Genomic DNA, 21888 nt, shown 5'->3' with positions numbered 1-21888 from the left:
TGTAAGACCTAAATACCTTGCAATCTTGCATTGAGAAATGCAATTTTTGAATTGTTTGACAATTCTCTCATGTAATTTGCCACAAAGTGATGAGTCATGACCTATATTTGCTTGCAAAGACAGAGCCTGGTGGATGCTCCTTTTATACCCATTACTAATTCACCTACTTATTGTGGACTGTTTCAAAACAGTTTAACTTGGATATTCTGTAATCTTTTCACATGTATTTTGCCTCTGCCCATACCTTTTTGGAGTGTGTTGCTTCAAATTCAACATTGGTTTATATTTTGGACAGTGAAAAGGAATTGGAATTGGATTTTTTTTTCCCTTTGTACTTTTGTCAGTTAAACAAAGGTTCAAGAGAACTAACTAATCACAGATTGTTGATTATTTTAGCATTTTACAAAATAGAAGAATAGAAGAATGTTAGAGAAACATATTTTTGCTCTTGGACATTTTGGACCTTTTTGCACTAGGACTTGGTCGATTTTCCACATTGTGTGTGAAGTTTTGAGGATTTCCTTTTAAACAAAAAATATGTAGCCTACCAAATTTACAGATATTAAAAAACAGAGAGCTTTTGAATGACTGATACCTGCATTTTCGTCATTAAATATTCAGACAAAACACAAAGAGTACAGTTACACTTCACAACTTTTATTACAACAGTAAATGTATATACAGAACAAGACACAGTAACAAACGCATACGGAGGGTTAGATGGATTGACTTGAGGAGGATCGAAGGTTTAGAAGCACTTTCTGTGAACGATGGAGGGACCTGCCTCATCATATTCCTGCTTGCTGATCCACATCTGCTGGAAGGTGGAGAGGGAAGCCAGGATGGAACCACCAATCCAGACGGAGTACTTACGTTCAGGGGGAGCAATGATCTGGAGGACGAACACAAGAACATGAATGTAGTTAGTAAAACTGGAACTATAAAGCAAGCAAGAGCTCATTCAGAAAAGTTTACCTTGATCTTCATTGTGCTAGGGGCCAGAGCAGTGATCTCCTTCTGCATACGGTCAGCAATACCAGGGTACATGGTGGTACCACCAGACAGGACATTGTTGGCATACAGATCCTTGCGGATGTCAATGTCACACTTCATAATGCTGTTGTAGGCGGTTTCATGGATACCAGCAGACTCCATACCTGTGAGGTGCAATGTCACAAACTGTGTTAGCGATATTTACATATTTCAGAAGGGAGCACTTGTGATGTATGGACAACAACATGGGTAGATGCAATGAAGTCATTTGAGGCCCAACTAAAACATACCAATGAAAGAGGGCTGGAAGAGGGTCTCGGGGCAGCGGAAACGCTCGTTTCCAATGGTGATGACCTGGCCATCGGGCAACTCATAGGACTTCTCCAAAGAGGAGGAAGAGGCAGCAGTGGCCATCTCATTCTCAAAGTCCAGAGCGACGTAGCACAGCTTCTCCTTAATATCACGCACAATCTCACGCTCAGCTATATGGAAGAGAAAAGAGAGTAAGTGAATTGGGAAAAGACAATGAAAATATAATGACAATACATGACTGTACGTTATCCTGTTTATTGCATGGCTTCTCACTGAATAAATGAATAACTTGGATATAATGAAATTATTTAACTTTTTAGTATCTTATAGTGTCTGTTAAGATTTTTTTTACAGAAACGATCTGCCCAGCAATGAGACAAACAATTTTACATTAATATTAAAACACTGAGGTAATTTCTTTTTAGTGTTTACTAATTTCTAAACAAAATCATTAAAATAAGTATGATTCTTCATAGAGCACCCACCAGTTGTCACGAAAGAGTAACCACGCTCTGTCAGGATCTTCATCAGGTAGTCAGTGAGATCTCGACCGGCCAGATCCAGACGCATGATGGCGTGAGGTAGAGCATAACCCTCATAGATGGGGACGTTGTGGGTCACACCATCACCAGAGTCCAGCACGATACCTGTAACATGATGCATTGCCTATAAATGCTTTCTATTACAGATTTATAGGATTGAATGCCTATAATGTTATGTATTGCTTCTGGTGATTTGATAGACACTGACCAGTGGTACGGCCAGAGGCGTACAGGGAGAGAACAGCCTGAATGGCAACATACATGGCAGGGACGTTGAAGGTTTCAAACATGATCTGAAAAAAAGAGAAAAATACAGCTTTATTATCCTTAAATAAAACTACAATCATAAAATGAAATATGTATAGATGATTTATATGATAATTTGGTTTAGGGTTAGTTACTTGTAATTATGCATAATTTACTGTTATTAGCGTGTAACTACTTCACCTTAAAATAAAGTGTTTCCCAATTTTTTACAGTATAAATGTATTTGAATATCTGGCTGCTATACGCTTCCACATCATAGGGTCCCACACAAGGGGACATTCATATTTGGGGTCTGTGTCAAAAAAAAAGTTTGTAAACCCCTGCATTAGCTTACCTGTGTCATCTTCTCCCTGTTGGCTTTAGGGTTGAGGGGGGCCTCAGTGAGCAGAGTGGGGTGCTCCTCAGGGGCCACACGCAGCTCGTTGTAGAAGGTGTGGTGCCAGATCTGGAGAAATATATTAAATGAATGGATGAATGCATGGTGTGAATCCCTTGGTGACCAAACTAATAATAGGGGAAAAAATCCTTATGTTTGATTAATGGATGAAAAAAAATCAGCATTCTGTAATAATTCTGTGATTGCATACCTTCTCCATGTCATCCCAGTTGGTGATGATGCCGTGCTCGATGGGATATTTCAGAGTGAGGATACCCCTCTTGCTCTGAGCCTCATCTCCCACATAGCTGTCTTTCTGACCCATGCCAACCATCACACCCTGAGGTACAAGAGTCATGAATTAGATCTATAATCAGCAGTTCAGTTTGTCTGTATAATCTATTGCATACACTTTCCAATATGCAATATAATAAACAGGCCCACCTGGTGACGGGGTCTGCCAACAATAGAGGGAAAGACGGCACGGGGAGCATCATCACCGGCGAATCCAGCCTTGACCAAACCAGAACCATTGTCGCACACGAGCGCGGTAGTCTCATCGTCGTCACACATGATTGGTCTTTTTTAGAATGGTCCTGGGAGAAAGAAAACATGTGTTAGGAGAGTGTATAAATGTTCAATCATATTAAATAACCTTTATATGTTTTTTTAGCTTCAAAATGGTCAATATAGAGCCCTCAGTAGAAAACGTAGCATCAGGTAAGGTCAACAAAACGCCAATAGTAGTACAGCAGAACCCCTTAAACTATTTTAGGAATCAGCTCTTGTCAGTCTGAACAGAAGCCCCTGACCGAGTGTCCTATCTGTAGCTATTTCACAGTTGTCTGATGACAAATGACAACAGGACCTAAGGATCGCCTCCTCAGCTGTCTAGAAACTGTAAGAGATCCACTGCATGTGTCACTTCACTACATCTGTTGATGACTCTCTTTATTAGAGCATTTTCAAGTGACCCTTATGAGATCTAGACATGGATTCTAATCCAACCTAATATCCTTCATTACATCCAGTGTTATTTCTTTATGCCCACCAATCTGTTTTCATACATTTCTCTACAGCTACAGATATATTATCACAGAGGATGAGCAATTATCAGAAAAAGTAGTTTCTTTTAAGACCATCGATGTAAAATCAGCCAATTATCCACCATCTGCATCAACAATTCCAGAAATTTATGTTCCTTCCCATGAAGGAGATGAAGTGTTGGGTTATTCCATCTCAAATCTTTCTCTCTGAAGTAGTCCATATAAAGGTAGTAGCAAACACTCACCAAGTTGTAGCACAAGACTGGGGTTTCCACTGGGATGAAGGGCATCGGAGAAGGATGCCCCTTAAATATGCTGGTGGGTGGGGGGCGGGTTCAGGATTTCACACAACACCAAATAAGAGATGCTAGAAAACGGCCCACAGCCAGTATATCCTGTACTATATTCTCCTGCATGATTACCAAAATGGACAGATGTTTCTTAAGAGGAGACAGATCCTCTTTGGTAGCAAAATAAGCAGTGGAAAACTGTTTGTTATGATTTCAGAGCCAAATGGAAGGCCAAAAGAAGGCAATTCTTTCATCGTTCTCCATCTCTTTTAATATATTATGTAATGTTTTATGTCATGTTATGTTTTTATGTGTGACTGAATGTTACTAGATGTAATTTAGTCAAAAAATATAACGATAAATAGCATTGTTTTTTCTATGAATGTGGCTAAAGAGAAATGTTATGCTAACAAATACCATAGTGGTAATCGGATAGAGGTTTTTTTCTGCTGTCATCTAACATTTAAAAAAAAAAAAATTGAACACTGTTAAACTTTAGCAAATATCAAAAGGAATATTCATTTTTCATACTGTACATTATAATATAATGTCAAAACCAGTGTTGCTAATGTTACCTAAAACTAAAACTATTAAAATGTGTTACCGTTACTTGAAAACAGCTGAAATAAAATAAAATATAATTATTTGTTGGAAAACTTAAATGTAAAAAAACAAAATTTGTAAATACTGCCTTGGCAGATGACTGAAATAAAATAAGTTTAAGTTGAAGAACTATAACTTAAAAACTTAAAATAATTTAAAGTTAAATAAAAATATTCAAAAGTTATTAACAAAAGTGACAAAAGCACATAACAAAATTACTAAAACACTGAAATTAAACTTAATAGTAAAATAAAATATAAGCTATTTTTAAAATATTAATAAATACCATAATAGTGTAAAAATAATACTAAAATAGCCAACATTTTCTTGTACCATTTAAAATTTCAGATTTTTTAATTATTATTTAGAAAAAATAGGATATAATTTAAACATTGATCACAATAGTGTAGTAATACTAAAATATCCCAAATTCACTTGTACCATTTAAAATGACTGATTTTTTTTGGTTGACAAAATAGTATGGAATTGTAATATTGACATTTTCTTGGCCAATAACAATCATATCAATATGATTATATCAATATGAATATGACAATAGCACATGCAAAATAGTTGGTTTGTGATGCCATTACACACACCAAACAAATAAACTTAAAGGAATGTCAGGAACACACACATCATGACCTTTGACACGGAACAATATATATGCACGGTCAGTCATCACTGATGACACAGTGTAAAAAAAATGATTTGACTTCACAGGCGTTGGAAAGTTCAGAGCACAGAGGATGTAACACCAGACGTGTGGGGTCACATCTAGGAGCCGGACCTGAGTAACACCACCTTTGTCAAATGGCCTGGGCCCTGGTATGCGATCGGGCCCACAACATGCCAGACAGCTGAGAGGTGTGGGGGTGTTAGGAAGGACCTGTGTCCTTTCTCTGCAACTGCTGTTCTCTGATTGGCTCAGCTCTGTCCTTTTAGGGTCATGGTGAGTGACAGGTGCTCCTGGCGACACATCAGTGCAGCTCCTTGCTTGGCTCCATCTCCTTATTTGTCACCTTCTCCCCCGTTATCTCTTTCACTCGACACTGTGAAAACAAATGTTTCCTTTGTATATTCCTCTATATTTGCGAAAAACTGTACTTTGATTCTACGCATATAATCTGGCTTAAAACATGCATTTTACAGATTCATTTTTAATTTAAAGGTGCTATTGCCTCCTGTTGTGGTGTGTGTGTGTGTGTGTTATCTTGTGTTGTTTCAGGCTTGGTGAACAGGAGATAATGTTCTATTTGTGACCCTCAAAGCTCAAACCTGACTGAAAAAGGCCGTGATATCAGCGTGATAGTATTTTCTAACCTTTTGTTATCAGATTTCTGGAGTTTCTTACAGACCCTCTGGCTTGCTGTGCCAAAGTTGGATTATGTGTGAGCATTTTTGAGCATCATCCTCTATCCTCTCTGTTAGATGTGCTATTATTAGCAGTTTTTTTCACCCTAGCTTGATAGATATCTACAGCACACAATCCATTCGGATTCCCTTGAACCCTCACGTATACTGTGACTGATACTAGCATCTTATTATAGCTCAGATGATGCCGTTTACCAAAATGAGGCCATTGCTAAGGATTTCTTTGCAGTTGTAGTGTGGTTTAGTATCTTTCTGGGTGAAAAGCGTGGCTTGTAGCGTCAGGAAAGACAAATGAAGGAATTTGGGTGTCTTGTTGGGCTATTAAAGTACAGTAACAGTTGTAATTCTACCATGGCAATATTTACTGTGTTGATGATCTATTAGCGTCAGTTAAGAAGCACTGCTGTGTGGGAGGCCCAGTGGTCAAACAAAGCAGGCAACCAACACACGCACTTTGCCAGGGTCCTGTCTCCTTAAAAGGGCATGGAGGGGACACAGGATTTGCCTGTTTCAGACAGCTGTGCTTACCAGTAGACCACCACTTGGAGTGTGGCAACTGTTGGGCCCAAATGCTTTTTAACATTCATTACATTGGGAACAATGGTTTGTTGATCAACCTGTTTGTGACATGAGCCTGCAGGGCCGTATACCAGCAAGTGATGTGGATCATATGCTGGGCTGTTGATCCACATCATGGAGTGTTTGCGGGGCCTTTAATATACATGGTAAGGATGAATTCACCTTGAGTATCAAATGTGAGTACATAAAAGTTGAGTAAATATCGATATTGCAGAATATCCTAAACAAATGACAAAATGGCTAAAAAATTGAGGGGGTAAATGCAAATAATTCAGTGCTGTTATCGTTAACTAAAACTATTGAAAATTGTTTTTATTAATTGAAATAAAGCTGAAAAAAGTATATATATATATACAGTACTGTGCAAAAGTCTTAGGCATGTTAATACCCCCCCCCCCCCTCCTCCTCCTCCTCCTCCTCCTCCTCCTCCTCAAAAAAATGGTTAAGTCAGTTATTTATATCTTTTGCTGTAGTGTGTCAATAGGAAATATCAGTTTACATTTCCAAACATTCTTTTTGCCATTAATTGTAATAATCCAGTGAGATTTGTGAATGCACAAGAAGCTTATTGCCTAAGTACTATATATATATATATATATATATATATATATATATTAAATGAGGAATACTGTACTTTAATACTTTTACTACCTGTTGTTGCGCCACTGGGCTGTTTCAGTGAGATGTCTGCTAACAAGATGTAATGTGTGTCAATGTGTCGGCTAAAGCAGCTGTTAACTCTTCAGAATGATGAACCACTGACAGGCATGCTAATAAGAAAACCCCCCATAAATGATCCTCACAGTAATGTACATGTCCCAGAGTCAATCACTGTTCATATTCAGACACTCATACTGACTCTAGACAGGAAGTTCATGACTATCCATTACCGTGTTTTCACAGCAGTTACGGCAGCACAGATCAACTGACAAGTCAATGACAGTTGTGCCACTGATATAACAGTATGGCATATAAGGAAAGATTTAAGTTTAATTATTATTATTAAATGAGCATAAATGATTAATAGGCCTATTTTAAAGCAGGCTGGACAATGTTAACGCTTTGTTCTTCATTTAAGGAATGTGTTCCTACAACTTTAGGACAGTTAACACAGTCCCATGCAGAAACTGTTTTGAAATGTCCTGAGAGCACTTAGAGGAGAACAGCCGGTCACCAGCTCATGCCATGAGTGCCCCAGATAATGACTACTATAAATATATTGAGTGCTTTAGAAGTTTCCATGTCAGAAATGTTGTTCATTACAGGTGTGCATGGAGAAAACTATATAATCCACTAATTCTATGTAAACAATAAGTCATGATTAACCTTGAGAAGTTAAAAAAAAATATTTGCAATGTGATTTTTATATTGACCATTCAACAGCCAATAGTTACTGGCTTATTGTATTAACTAGCATTCCAAGATCAGTTATGAACTAACACTCAACAGTCAAGAGACTGGAGTCAGTTTGGGCAGAAGCTAAAAAGCTTTATATCAGCTGAAACAATTAAGCTTGTGTAGGAAACAACGGCAGCCAGGAGGAAAAACTTGCCAAATGTTATACATTAAGTGGGATGTTTTGGATTTAAGGAAGTTCATCTGCACTATACATGTACCAACACGGTCATTTTACTCTCCTGTTCAATAAAACCATTGAAGAGTTACTTCTGTCTTACAAATTACAACTAAATTACATTATTTAAGCCTGCTTTTAGTCATCACTAATATTTGCAGTAGGCCGATGCATCAGTCACATTAAAAACTCCCAGGCCCAGTTTCACAGATGGTTTAGATTAGGCCATAGAGTTCAATCAAGGCATTTAAGTAGCTTTAATAAATGTGCCTTAGATAGAATTACTGGTGTGCATCTTGAGACAAAACAATGGCACTGACAATCTTTACGATATGCAAGTTGCTTTCAGTTAAAACAGCACAAATATGCATTTTAGTCTGGGACTAGCTTAAGCCTTATCTGTGAAACCGGGGGCCAGAGTTGTAGACAGATGTCTAATCCTTGTCTCTGCCACACCCTAGAGGCAATGCAATGAGTAGAAAAGCAGCAAGTAGAAGTAGTTCTTTTTATTATCATTTAAAACAACAAAAATAAAAAGTAATTGTAGAAGACATCATTAAAACAAATGAATAGTTAAAGAAAAAAAATCATGTAAACAAGAATAAGTGAGGCTGAATCTCCTTAGAGTCCAAAGAGTCCATAGCTTACAAGTGTCCATTCAAGTCACTCAGAGTGAGTCTTTAAAAATCAGCATCCAGTGTGAAAGTGTTATCTGTAGATCCAGACATGACTCCCATCCGCTGGTACTCGCCAACTCGCTTCTCAAAGAAGTTGGTCTTGCCCTCCAAGGAAATGTTCTCCATAAAGTCAAAAGGGTTTTCCACTTTATAGACCTAGAAAGAAATTTAGAAGGTTAATGACACTTGAAATGCCATGTTAGAACAAGCTTGATTTGCAGTCGGATATTAGCCAACAAGGCTAACGACCTAAGGTCAGTCACAAAGACTATAGTACCATGAGCAAAGAAGCACAACTACCACAAAATGCATAGTTTAACATGTCAGTTTAAGGTTTCCATATAAACCTACCTTGTCAAATCCCAACTCCAGCAGTAGCCTGTCAGCCACAAACTCAATGTACTGTTTCATTAGGTCACAGTTCATGCCAATAAGCTTTACGGGCAGCGCATCAGTCAGGAACTCCTAGGAAGACAAGACAAATCACATGAGTTTCTTGCCAGTATAATGCATTTCATTCAAAGCAGTTCAAAGTATAGCTTCAACACAAAAAGACTCCAAGGCCAAAAGACTTGAAACCCTGAAAGGGACTGTTTTATGCAAGCCCACAAACCTGTTCAATTTCAACTGCATTCATGATGATTTTCTTTACTGTAGCTTCTGATGGTTTGTTGATCAAGTGCTTGAACATGAGGCAGGCGAAGTCACAATGAAGACCCTGTGAAGAGAATGAGAACATAACTTAAGATCACATCTTCAACTTTCACACAACATATTCGAAAGCATTCATGCCCATTTCTAAATGGTTACCTCATCTCTGCTGATGAGTTCATTGGAGAAGGTGAGTCCAGGCATGAGTCCTCTCTTCTTTAGCCAGAAAATAGAAGCAAAAGACCCAGAAAAGAAGATTCCTTCCACTGCAGCAAAAGCCACCACTCTCTCGCCTAAACACAGACTTAAAATTAGCTCAGGCCATAATTTAAGTCATTAGTAAATAAAATCTGAAGTAGTGCGTTAACACAACATACCAAATTGTGCATTTTTGTCACCAATCCAGTTGAGCGCCCAGTCAGCCTTCTTCTTTACACAAGGCATCGTCTCAATAGCATTGAACAGATATTCTCTACAGGAGCAAAACAAACACTTCATTATTTATTAGTTCAATGACTAAATAGATTGAAGTTAGACAAGCACATAGTTTAAGGGGCTCAGTCACGGCGATAGTTTCGTGCTGACACCCTACAACCAGTGGACCACACGTCCACTGATCTTGAGCAGTCAACACTCAGCTCCCATTATCAGCTGAGGTACGTACCCCTGCGCCACTCATCATCGCCCCCAATAACTCCCACGTGTCTAATAACTCACCTCTCTTTGGGATCTTTGATGTAGGTATTGATCAACAGGCTGTACATTTCAGAGTGAATGTTTTCCATTGCAATCTGGAAACCGTAGAAGCATCGGGCTTCTGTCACTTGGACTTCCTGAGTAAATCGCTCAACCTAGGTTAAAAATCACAGAAGACGTGCGATAAGTAAAGTGTGACTTCTTACAGAAGTTTAAAAACCTTGTGAAAGTTTGCCTCCGAACGCACCAAGTTCTCATTGACAATGCCATCACTTGCAGCAAAGAAAGCCAAAACATGGGAGATGAAATATCTCTCCTCTTCTTTCAGGGATTCCCAGTGCTGAATATCTTTGGACAGGTCAACCTTGGAAAAATTAAAAGATTTAAAAACACTGCAATTTAAAATCATTGTATGCTTGCTTTGATGTCATGGTTTTAAGAACCATAATAATCTGGAACAAACTTTTTTCTTGTGTATCAGATATACATTGAAGCTCACCTCCTCGGCAGTCCAGAAGGAGGCCTCTGCCTTCTTGTACATCTGCCAGATGTCATGGTACTGAATTGGGAAGATGACAAAGCGATGGGGGTTCTCCTTTAGAAGGGGCTCTTCCTCCAAAGCTCCTTTCCTGACTTTTGTCTGCACCTTAAAATAAAATAAAATTAAGCCTTTAAATCACCAGTGCCTATTCTGTTGCATGTGAATGGGAGGAGCATAGTTAATAATGCACATAAACACTTCATGATTAACGATTCAAGTGCATGACACATTTTGAAGATTTGATTGTTTTTAAATTACATGCATTTCCACCTACAAAAAATATAATCTCAACTTTGCAGCATTTAAATACTTCAAAATATTTACCATTTTGCATGAAAACCTAGTTTCACCTGGTTTGTTGCTTTGGTAACCAAACTTTTTTTGCCCCATACTAAAAAGGTAGAAGTTAGAGACTTCATAAAATCATTAGCATATGCCATTTTCTGTAACTATGTAACTTAGTACTACTATAAACATAGTAAACGTGATTTTTCCGCCCCAACTTGCCCCACTACTTCCGGTCTAGTTTGCCGGTAAATAAGAGTCTTCTTCCGGTTGACATAATAAAATTCACAATAAAATATGGTAATGGAAACATCGCTCGAAACATGTACAGATTTTTTGCATATTTAATCGTACTTTTTTTACAACGTTTCTGCGTAGTTTACACAAAGAATCAGCTCGAGATACCGACCACAAAAATCAGCTTAAATCCAAAAATAAATTAACTGCCTTAAAATACACCGGAAACCCCCATTTTAGGCTACCATATAGCATGGTCTTCAGTCAGATTTGTTTTTACGAGCCATTGTTCTCATCACAGGTATGGATAGTTTTGATGGACCAGACCAACTTGGCGCCAAATTTTATCTACCACTTTAAAACATCACTCAAGAAATCAATAGTTTAAATTGGTATATATTTGACATGCATTACTGCTGTAAATCCTGAAGAAACGTGCAGGGTGCAGTTAAAATAAGCCTACCTCTGAATCATCAAAGATTTTGCGCGCCGTTTTGGACGCCAGGATTCTGGTGGAGTTCAGGCTGGGTGGCTGAGGACAAAACAAATCACACATTTTACAATCTACATCGTGGCACGTTTTAGTATTTGGCTGTTAATTCAACAGAAGTAATACTTCTGACATAGTATTGATCTAGGAACGTTAACTTACTCCCGAAAAATAAAGTATCTCAGCACATGTCTTAGAATTAAATGTATGGATATCGTATAACACCTAAAAATAAAAATAAAAACGCGCTTACCGTGTTTTCTTTGTCCACCAAGGACATTTTAGTTATTTTTGCAGAAACTGTGTTTTCATTCTTGGCCTTCAGTGGAGAGCGAGCTGACATCATTGTAACGTTAAAGATTAAAGCGTTTGGTAAAACAGAAATGAGGTCAAATTAAAACAATATATGTAACACAACTTCTAAAACAAAGCCAGATACAATTAAATAAAAGCAAAGTGTGAGCTTGAAGGTCCACAGTCCAGCTGAAGCGAAGAAATTGAAGAATGAATGCCAGGGATACTCTTATATATTCGATTCTTGGCGCTCATTCTCAGCCAATAGGAAAAGGGCAACCTTTACTGCTTTGTCTGGTCCTTTTAAATCTTTCATCAGATGAACCAATCAGAATTCTCCACGGCGTCACGTGAGGACTACGCCTCGCGGGAAATTCAAACATTTTTGGGGGGGATGCAAGTGTTACACAAAACCGAACTTTCATAAGTTACACAAGCAGGTTTAAAAGGGCGCGAATTAAGAAGAAAAACAGGTATTTGTATTTTATACAAAAACATTTTATTTACAATATATTGTGCGAAATGTGTGTTAAAGTTAACCGCCCACTAAAGAAAATATTACATTTACAGGATATGGAATTTCTGGTTAACTTTATCATAATGAGTTGTTATAATTTATATTATTAATTATTCGAACAGAATAAGGTCAAATAAAATCACACGTAGTGCAATTTAAATCACTCAAGTCTGTAATTGTCGATTACATACAGATGCCACATTTAATAGCACACACAATTGTTTAAGGTAAAACAACATGCCGACTGATGTATGAGGAAAAATACATGAAAAGTAGGGAAAACTCAAACTTACATTTCTCAGTGCCTCGTTTTATAACAAGCCAACAACAAACCAAAGCCCATTTTACACAACAGAAAAACCTGCCAGGAAGAACTTTTCGCGCCAGATTTGAGTAAACAATTAAAATACTTAACTTCAACCCGTACTATTATCCATGATACTTAAAACTGAAATATAATTTTTTAATAATAAACATAAACTAGATATGCGATCTTTAAAACAACTAACTTCATAAAATCGTGGCGGAAAATGTTTTGCTTTTCTTCTTGTTTCTCGTGTCAACAAGCACAAAGATCATAGTGAGCATCATTAATTAATATAAACTGTAGACTTTGGTGTATAAAAATAGGGATTATGTATTTATTGACGATTAAACATTACACCACGTATAACTATCAGCTGTTAGGCCAGTTGCTCACCACAGCCAAACCAACACACGAATTCCTCGAGCTTTGTGATTAATTAAAAGTCAACAATAACCCAAATTATGTTGAAAATGTATTTTACAACAGCGAAAATGTTGAAATCCTTTGTTTTCCTAATAACAAAAAAAAAAAAAAAACTTTTCAGGACGCGGGAACAACAAAAACGCCCAAGAGGTCACTTCCTGGGATAAAACACTGAATGCTTTTGGGATACTGCTTCCAAGTGGCAGGAGGACAATAATCACAGATGTTGTGTGTTTTGTAGAAACTCTCATCAAATAAATTGCGGTGACAAATTTAAACATCTGTACAAAAAATATGAAAAATGATCAGCTACATACACATCTTCTATTTTACTCGCAGACGACATTACATTACTTATTTAGCTAGGGTATTGATTGATGACTATTTGACTATTTAATTTTTAACAATATAATAACAATGCAAAGATAAAACTAAACTAAATATACAGACACACACACAAAACATTTAGCTGATCTGAATGCGATAGTGGGATCAACACAGAAAATAAAACAAATCTTCGTATTATTTTACTGTCTATGTATATTATGCGACATTATGCAATAGCCTGCCTGCCCAGCAGGGGGCGCGCTTCGCCTATATTAAAATTTGCCGTTCGAAAAGTTGTTAAAAGGCTATTATTATTATTATCAAATATACATGTTTTATCGTAAATTATAATAAAAACAACGATTTTGTAAAGTATAATTAAAATAAAAAAATTGTATTCCGTCCGCCAATTGCTTTTTATCAAAAAGACAGTTGTTCACGTAATAGACCATCGTCGAGTTTTCCCATTTTGATTTACTTCTTTCACTTTGGTTTAGTTAATCATACGATATTAAACAGAAAATATCGTATCTTAAATCGACTTTTAGTCCAGTTTCTGTTTTTGTTTATTTTGTGTTTCCTTTTCCCGTTTGGAAATATCGGTCAGTAAGGCAAATGGGCGGAAACCAATGCTTGTCAGTCAAGCTGCTGCTGCCATATTTCCAACTCGTCCTCCTTTGTGATTGGTCGCGCCCCCTAACCGCTCCACAATGAAGCGATGTGATTGGACGAGGTTTGTTACTGGGTGCTGTGGGGTGACAATGTTGAGAATTTATGTTGAGCTGGTGTTGTGTAACTGTGTCGTCACACCAGTTCGTGGCTATGTAATGATTCTATTGTTTTCTTTATCCACGTTTTACGCGTTGAGTAACACTATTCATATTAATGTTTTTTTTTTTTTTTCGTGTCTGAGTTTAATCTCTTTTTTGTAAAACATATTTAAAACATGTAGTGTTTTTTGTTTCTTTCTTTCCTTTCTAATGTTTTTAAAATGCCCTGAACACTTAAATGTATCTAATTAGACGTCAGTAATTTATTTTCATTTGTTTATCAGAGGTACCAAATAAAACAAACTCTACATTCTTACTACAAATGTTTATTATTAAATAATATGGAATATTGCAGGTAGTATCACATTACAGGAATACTGTCCAATTAACAGAAGTAACATCAATAACATTTATTTATATATCAACAATAAATGCTAATTTGAATACACATTACATTCATATAGATAGTAATATTTATCTACAAATATACAACAATAAAGATTAAGTAACAGATGAACTGATGCAAAGACTTTGGCAAAGGGAGTAAAAACATTGGGAGACATAACTTATATAAAAAGTAAACAAGAATTCCTTATAAACAACCATGATTAAAGTAAAAATCCAGTGCAATGTCACGTTGTTTTATGTACATGGATGTGTAGCAGCCTTGGTTTTCTTGTGTTTCCCCTGTTAAATGGTCAGTGGGATATTGTCCTGAGGTGACTGAGGTGAGTGGTCTGAGTCTCAACTTAGTTTGAGGCAGGAAGAAGCACACTAAGGGGTATGGAAGATGGTGCTTGGGAAGTGGCCATTTTGTTTACGTCACGAACTTCGTTAGGCCACACTGTAGACCTCTTGGTTGTCATATGACGGCGTGCGTGCTTGGTCAGGTGGTCGCTTCGCATAAACCGACGCTCGCAGACAGTACAGACGAACTTCTTTTCACCCGTGTGTGTCCGACGATGCCTGGAGAGTTCATCTGAACGGGCGAATTTTTTATCACACCCTTCCCAATGACAACTGAAAGGCTTCTCACCTGAGAAATAGAGGGAGGATATGATCAATAAACATGTTTATGGATGCAACCTTTTAGCACAAAAAAAGTGGATACAAACCTGTATGGGTTCTTAAATGAGCCTTCAAGTGGGAACTTTTAAAGTAAGTCTTCTTGCATCCTTGGAAGTTGCAGACGTAGTTCCGCCTGCGTGAGAAGTCAGACTGTGTCACTCCGCCGCTCTGACCTGAGGGCACGTACACTGGAGCGGGTGCCAAAGGCAGGAGCTTCGTGTTCCCAAGCGTAACAACGCTCTGCTGGCAGGTGGAGGATTGGGATACCTGAGACTGTGGGACTACAAACATCACAGTGCCCTGAGCCACAGATGAGCTCACCAGAAGAGGTTGAGAATGTGGAAGAATGGGCTTTGACCCTGAGGTCTGCATCTGAACTGGAGTCTGAACGAACGCTGAGATGATTCCGGTCTGCCCGTTAACAGGAAACACCTGACAGAGCACCGGCGGGCTGGAAATGGGCGACTGTGGAACGGCGGACTGTGTAGTGGGGATGGCAAAGCATGGGGAGCCGGGAGAAGGGGCCATCCTCTCCGTTTCTGCAGTGTCACATGGGCTGCTGGAGCTTTGCATTTCTGCTTTGAGGTTGGCACTGGGCTCTGTGTGCTGTAGAGGGACTTCTGCAGAACATGGCCTCTCCTGCCCTGTGGTCGGAGACGGAATGCTGTGGTCCACGGATCTGTCGGCGGTGTGCCGTATAACACTGGTGGCTCTGCGCAGCGGGGACTGTTCTGCCATCTGTGGCGGAGCTGGGTTGAGAAGGACTGTGGTACTGGGATGCAAGTTGATGGAACATGCAGCCCTGTTGGTCAAGGCTGAGCATAGTCTCGGGTGTGATTTGAGACTCGAGCAGGCCACTGAGGTACTGAGAACCGCTGTGCCTGAAGTTTCCGCAAAGCTTGGGCTGTGGGGAGGGGTCATGCACTGGTGGGAGAGAAGAGATTTGCATTGAGCATTGGGAATTTCCTTTAAGGCTGGAATATACTACATGATTTTTGATTTTCAGTCTGGATAAGTTGCTGAAAGTCAGAACCATCTGCAGATTTTGACTGATTTCACAGAAATTCACATAGTGTAAGATGGGAACAGACTCCAATTTTGTAGCTTCAGACTATGATTACATCCAGTCAAATCCAGTTTGTTATTTTGAGCCGATTTTACAACAAATATTGTTTTCATTTGTCATGTGTCTCCTAGCAATTAGGTCTATGAATTTATTGTGTTCGTAATGACTTGAAAGTCTGGTAAGTGTATGATAGTCATTTAGTGTATGATGACCAGTTTTTCTGGAACAAAAGTCGAGTAGTTTATTCCAGCCTAGTATACTAGCAACTAGGGCTGGGTAAAAAATATCGATTTCTCGATTTTAATCGGTTCTCATTTTTACGAAACAAAATCGATTCTTAAATCCCAAGAATCGATTAGTCATCCTGTTTTCAGTTGATGAATGAATGGATCATTGTTGCGCGCATCCCATCCAATAAATCGCAATAATCTTTGTGCTTTGTTATTATTGATATGTAACAAAGTCTCAGATTTCAAATTACGTCCATTTTCTTACGAAATTCAAAAACATAATTACCGTTTTGGCGCTGTGGCGCGAGATCGCTCCGGCGCAGCTCAGCTCAAGAGAAGCAACAGAAGCAACTCTTCCGCCTTAATACCAGTTACAGCGCGAAATAAACATGAATGAGCATCTGAAAGTGTGTTAAAAGATAGAGTACAACTTATCGAAGTCCGTATCATGTCTCATGGTATCGCTCAATCAGTGTTTCAACCGTGCAAAGTCGTTAGTAAACAATGTCATGTAACGTCACATTTACCTCAGAAAAAACATATCCAGTGACCATAAACTCGTTAGTCAGCTAGAAAAGTTAACTCTAGAGAGGAGCATTTTGTTAATATATGCACCATATTATATATTCATTATAATTTTAAATGTTCTTCAATATTTAATGCATGTTTGAATAAATCTGGAAAGTTTTTTATGACAGCCATCATTTAAAATTTTATATAATTTCATATAACTTTATTATTAGAAAAATAAATAAGTGTATTTTAAGTGTTTGTATACAAATCAGTTAATTTTTACCTTCAATATTATAGTAGGCTAATGAAGCCTATAGGCTACAACTGACTCCCATGGCTTACAGCATTAGTTAAGAGATTTGTTTTCCTTGATAAAATTTGCAATGTAACAGTTATTGTACCTGATAGCCAAAATAATCGATATTAAATCGAATCGAATCGTAATCGAAATCGAATCGAATTGCAAGCTTGTGAATCGAAATCTAATCGAATTGTGAAATTTGTGTCAATACCCAGCCCTAAATCTACACTTCCTATTTAAAAAAAATGTGGGCCATAACAGCTTTCATTTATGCAGCATCCACAAACCATTTTTGGAATAATTAATTTATACTGCTCACACAGTCCAATTTCGAGTCACTCACCAGTGATGAAAGGGAGACCAGGTCTTTAGGGGACTCAGTGAGCTCAGGCTGCAAGGCGAGAGAATCACAGGAGTCTGAGGTGGGCGTCAGTGGGCGAGGCTTGTGCGTCCTCTGGACCCAGGAGCTCATGCACACCAGTGCCTCCGCAGCCTCCAGGTCATTGTATTCCAGAGTGGAGGAGCAGGACTTCTCACTGTCATGCCTGTTTCTCTCCATCATCACCTCGCAGATGTCCACAAGACTGGACTATAGATCATTAAAAAAAAAGCACATTTCTTATTTTAATGCCACAGTGGGCTAGTTTATAAACCACAACACACTTAATCTGAATTGACACCATCACGATAACGGTATCTAATTGCATGACATACAATGAAAGTGGCAAGATGGTGATGTCTGTTAAAAGCTGCTGCTGCCATTCATAAGCAAAGAAAGGGCCCCTAACGTTAGTACTTTGCGACTACACCCACCCTGCGCCTTGCATAGCGTTAACCATGAGCTGCTGGGAACCTCCCATCGCCAAATATAGATTTAAGAGTGACGTGCACCCAACCAAAAAGCCATGTGAGTATGCCATGCAAAAAAAAAAAAAAAAAAAAAAAAAGTATAATCTAAGTGGTTAACCATATCAAGACGTTTTGCACTAAGGTTACTCTTATGATACATCAAGCATGATAGTAAAATACAGAACGTTGTTGTAATAACACAAACAATGCATTCTGAAATAACTGACAATTGAATGTATAATATAAGGATGAGAAAAATTAGGTTCAAACTCGAGTATGTTCAGGGGGCACATAAGGTTGCTAACAAAAAAAACAAAAACGATGACAACAGTTTGAACGTAAAGTAGCACTGCAGCTTTAATGCAGGAGGCAAATGCAACTTACAACAATGATTGCGGCAAATGGCTCATCATGACATAATTTAATCAAAGCAATTTAACACAAAGAATGTGGTTCATTTCAAGTGTCAAGACGATCAAGTATGTTTTTGTGTGTGTGTGTGTGTGTGTGTGTAAACAGAAATTATAAACTCAAAGTCAACTGTTCTCCGTCAATGAGCATGGGATTATTGTTTATAGGGCACAACTTACAGCAAAAGCGGATGTCATTAGTGGGTCAATGCGCAAATACTAAAAAGTAGCAGTAAAGCCACTTTGTCAATAAAATCAACTTACCCGGCCGGAGTCAGAAGTGAAATTCAGCATATGTATAATACGTCTCTTAAAAGCAACGAGAAAGACAGCTGTGATACGAAGCCCGGGTACATAAGTCTAACCACTTTTTTTTACAGCAAGGTCCAACCTCAGCTGAGTGAATCAGAAGCGCGAAAAAAAAAACACAACAGAAAGAAGAAAAAAAACAGAAACAAAATTCAGAGCACTCTGGCGGGTGGTAACATGTTACCAATCAAAAACAAAGGTGTAGCGGAAACGGACCAATGAAAAAGCAGGCAGCGCGTGATCAGTACGTGATCGCTCGCTGATTGGCTGAAACGGGGTGCGTGGCTGTTGGGGGGCGTTTCAGAGGAGTCAGCAGTGTCAGTGTAAACCCGGTGAACCCGGTGCTCGAGAACTGGGGGAAAGGTCGGCGCAGCGAACGAGCGGAATCGTGAGATACTCGCACGCGTCTGGCTAGATGTGCCAGCGGAGTGTGGCATGCGCAGACGAGCACTGTCCACACTGAAAGTACGCGAGCCAACGCCTGCATTCAAGACAAAACTGATATAAAGAAGCGAAAACCACATCGTGCATATTTTGTTTAAAACATGGCTGTTTTTTATGGATAGTCTGTATTGTTTTTATTATATGAAGTGTTGTCATGAATGTTCAGCAGCCTCACGCGACTGCACAAAGGGGAAACACAGTGAGATGCTGCCTATAAAAGAAATAATGAATAATAAAATGAAAATATCGAAATATATAAAGAGATTTAATTCGCCTTTTTAACAAATACAAACACTTTTTGTGCGAGGATGCACTTTTTTTTTTATGACAACCCCATTTTTGTCATTTGTATTTGTCTCTATAAAAAGACAGTTGTCACAAGGGCGGTCCGGAAATCATTACATATCCCCACATGCGCACACAGTTTTAGTGAACTCAACTGAACTGAACTCAAGAACCTCGGTGGAACAGCTTTCTGTGAAAGAATCCAGGGCGGAGTCTATGAGTAGCCTATGCTGCATCTCTTTGTTGTTGTAGCTACACTCATCTTTATGTGTCTCTCTCTTTGTCTGTTTTTTTCGTGATAATTAGCTATTCTTACACTGAAATGATTAGTGGGAAGAGGTGTAAATGTGTGCAAATCATATAGGTATACCCTAACTGTGGGTCCCTGCAGGAGGGCTGTGAGTTTTGCTGGTCTGTCTAGTGAGCTGAGCTGAGCAGACAAAAGGCTTCATCAGTCCCCCTCCTCTTCAGAGATTCAGATATCCTGTGAAAAAGACAGAGGAGATTGTATTTCTCTGTCTGTGATGTGTTGTACAGCTGAGGAAGACATTTGCTGTTCTTATGTTCAATGTTCTTAGCAATTAAAGAAATGTAGGGTTGACATTCGTAAAAAGAAAAGAAAAGTAGCCTCTATGGTACACTTAACGTCTTTTAAATAATAATTAAATTATTTACATAATTGTCCCCCCCCCCCACACACACACACACAAAGATGATCCAATAATAAAAATCAATGTGGAGTCCTAAACACGTAATTGACGAGAACTAAGGCAACTAATTAAAGTGCAATATTTAATTCTGTATAGATATATAGGGAAGGTTCAGCCATTTTGTCTGATAATAAAAACTGAAAGTTTCTGCTGCAGATCTGGAAATATTTAATCCCAAGGAACACATTTAAACTAATTGGACATAATAACACAATAATTGCTTCTTAAGCCTGCACAAAGTGCTAAACAACACATTTAAACAAAAAAGAGGACTTTTACTGTGAAACACATTTCTTTACTGCATTGAGGTTTAGAGGGCAACATCTGGTTTTGCTTCATTACATTTTGATGGCAGGATTGGGATTTTTCTGTTGTCTTTATATCTGTTGAAACTGGTGTTGTGGGAGTCAGATGTAAAGAGAAAAGACACACAGGTCATTAATAGAGATGATTCCTAAATAAGGAGCATGTCTCCATTTTGCAAAAGCAAAAGACTGAGGAAAGCTGATGAAACAAGAAAACAGATCATGAAAAGTTGCACATAAACTAAAAACACTTTATTATTAAATATACATTTTTTTTTTTCAGGATTCTTTGATGAAAGTTTAAAAGAATGAGGATGTCCTACCCTGCCTTTAATTTCTTTAAAATAATAATAATAATCTTACTGACCCCAAAACAGTTGTGTAAGTGGATATATTTTTTCCCTGCTGGTTCATCTGTTTAGCTACAACCAATGTAAGTGATATATTTATTTTTTAATCAAAATATAAAATGCATACAAGAAAAAAAAAACTTTTTAAGGGAAATAGATACTGTTCATAACAATAAATCTCATAACAGACATTAAAGTCAAAAGAAATTTAAAGAGAAATAAAATTATTTAAACCGTTCTGGAGATGTACAACCTTTGCATACAAACGAAGCTGAGACATGTTCAACCTAAAATAACCTAATTTTGCTGTGTTATACATCACAACAACTAGATTCATCACTATGGCTTGTGTTTTCGAGAATGAGCTGAGTGAACCCAGAGACTCTGGAATCTTGGGAGGGTAGTGAGGCCATGTATGGGGGTTAGGCTGCTAGCCAGCGGAGGCAGTTTGTGTGTCTGTGTGTGTGAAAGAGAGAGGCCAAACAGGGCATGCAAACACAGGCTATGAGGAGGGTTGGGTGGCAGATGTGCTGTCTGCTTTGGACTGCTGAGGAAAAACAGTTGAAACTTTGAGGCTTCATCCAGTGTGCTGCTGCAGCCCGTCTGAACTGAATGACTTGAGCTCAGATAGGTGGAGTTCTCCAAAAGTAGGTCAGCCAAAAAGGGCGGGCTTGCTTTTAACCTCTGAGATGCAACATGCTTTCCGTGTTGCGTATATAGCCCGAATCTTCCCATTCATGGCCGTTAGAAGTAAATATTGTTGGTAAATTAACATCATAAATCAAAGTAAGAGCGTTGGTGCTTTATTCTCACAGTTTTTGTACTTGAATGAGACTTACTCAGCATTTTGAGTAAGTTACATGAATTCTCAGAGGCAC

At 38.3% G+C, this 21888-nt stretch overlaps 3 protein-coding genes across 4 annotated transcripts; all 3 read right to left on the bottom strand.

The window, feature by feature from the left end:
• Positions 1–582: 582 nt before the first annotated feature.
• actc1a (actin alpha cardiac muscle 1a) lies at positions 583–3935 on the bottom strand. Its single transcript, XM_079888593.1, has 9 exons — positions 3782–3935; positions 2935–3086; positions 2702–2830; positions 2449–2559; positions 2056–2140; positions 1791–1952; positions 1284–1475; positions 976–1157; positions 583–892 (listed from the first exon to the last, which is right to left on the bottom strand). Exons 2-9 carry the CDS (start codon positions 3061–3063, stop codon positions 749–751), a joined length of 1134 nt encoding a protein of 377 aa, XP_079744719.1. The 5' UTR covers positions 3064–3086; positions 3782–3935; the 3' UTR covers positions 583–748.
• A 4511-nt stretch (positions 3936–8446) lies between these two features.
• Positions 8447–13218, bottom strand: rrm2 (ribonucleotide reductase M2 polypeptide). Of its 2 annotated transcripts, XM_079888502.1 has the most exons (10): positions 11786–13218; positions 11506–11574; positions 10479–10625; positions 10227–10343; positions 10001–10134; positions 9661–9755; positions 9443–9576; positions 9246–9350; positions 8984–9097; positions 8447–8788 (listed from the first exon to the last, which is right to left on the bottom strand). In XM_079888502.1, the coding sequence occupies exons 1-10, from the start codon at positions 11876–11878 to the stop codon at positions 8636–8638; spliced, it is 1161 nt and encodes a 386-aa protein (XP_079744628.1). In that variant the 5' UTR covers positions 11879–13218; the 3' UTR covers positions 8447–8635. The 2 variants fall into 2 exon arrangements, with proteins under 2 accessions (XP_079744628.1, XP_079744629.1); XM_079888503.1 differs by lacking the exons at positions 11506–11574; positions 11786–13218 and adding an exon at positions 10845–11044 and having other exon boundaries at positions 8448–8788.
• Positions 13219–14475: 1257 nt separating this feature from the next.
• On the bottom strand, positions 14476–19111 carry klf11a (Kruppel like factor 11a). Its single transcript, XM_079889260.1, has 4 exons — positions 18872–19111; positions 17692–17937; positions 15286–16162; positions 14476–15206 (listed from the first exon to the last, which is right to left on the bottom strand). Exons 1-4 carry the CDS (start codon positions 18899–18901, stop codon positions 14920–14922), a joined length of 1440 nt encoding a protein of 479 aa, XP_079745386.1. The 5' UTR covers positions 18902–19111; the 3' UTR covers positions 14476–14919.
• Positions 19112–21888: the final 2777 nt, after the last annotated feature.

The sequence above is a fragment of the Squalius cephalus genome, assembly GCF_949319135.1.
Source record: "Squalius cephalus genome assembly, chromosome: 12".
Classification (NCBI taxonomy): Eukaryota; Metazoa; Chordata; class Actinopteri; order Cypriniformes; family Leuciscidae; genus Squalius; species Squalius cephalus.
The sequence above is the reverse complement of the archived record's forward strand: the minus strand, read 5'-3'. Positions and strand labels throughout refer to the sequence as shown.

Bases quoted from the DNA above. Each gene is read 5' to 3' on its own strand.
- actc1a (XM_079888593.1), bottom strand. From the start codon at position 3,063: ATGTGTGACGACGATGAGACTACCGCGCTCGTGTGCGACAATGGTTCT. The intron at 2,560-2,701 runs GTATGCAATCAC...ATATTTCTCCAG, and splicing joins ACTGGGATGACATGGAGAAG to ATCTGGCACCACACCTTCTA. The intron at 1,158-1,283 runs GTATGTTTTAGT...TGCACCTCACAG, and splicing joins CTTCCAGCCCTCTTTCATTG to GTATGGAGTCTGCTGGTATC.
- rrm2 (XM_079888502.1), bottom strand. From the start codon at position 11,878: ATGATGTCAGCTCGCTCTCCACTGAAGGCCAAGAATGAAAACACAGTT. The intron at 10,344-10,478 runs GTGAGCTTCAAT...AATTTTTCCAAG, and splicing joins CCTTCTGGACTGCCGAGGAG to GTTGACCTGTCCAAAGATAT. The intron at 8,789-8,983 runs GTAGGTTTATAT...ATTTCTTTCTAG, and splicing joins TGGAGTTGGGATTTGACAAG to GTCTATAAAGTGGAAAACCC.
- klf11a (XM_079889260.1), bottom strand. From the start codon at position 18,901: ATGCTGAATTTCACTTCTGACTCCGGCCGG. The intron at 17,938-18,871 runs GTAAGTTGATTT...AATGATCTATAG, and splicing joins TCACTTCTGACTCCGGCCGG to TCCAGTCTTGTGGACATCTG. The intron at 16,163-17,691 runs GTGAGTGACTCG...CTCTCCCACCAG, and splicing joins TGGTCTCCCTTTCATCACTG to TGCATGACCCCTCCCCACAG.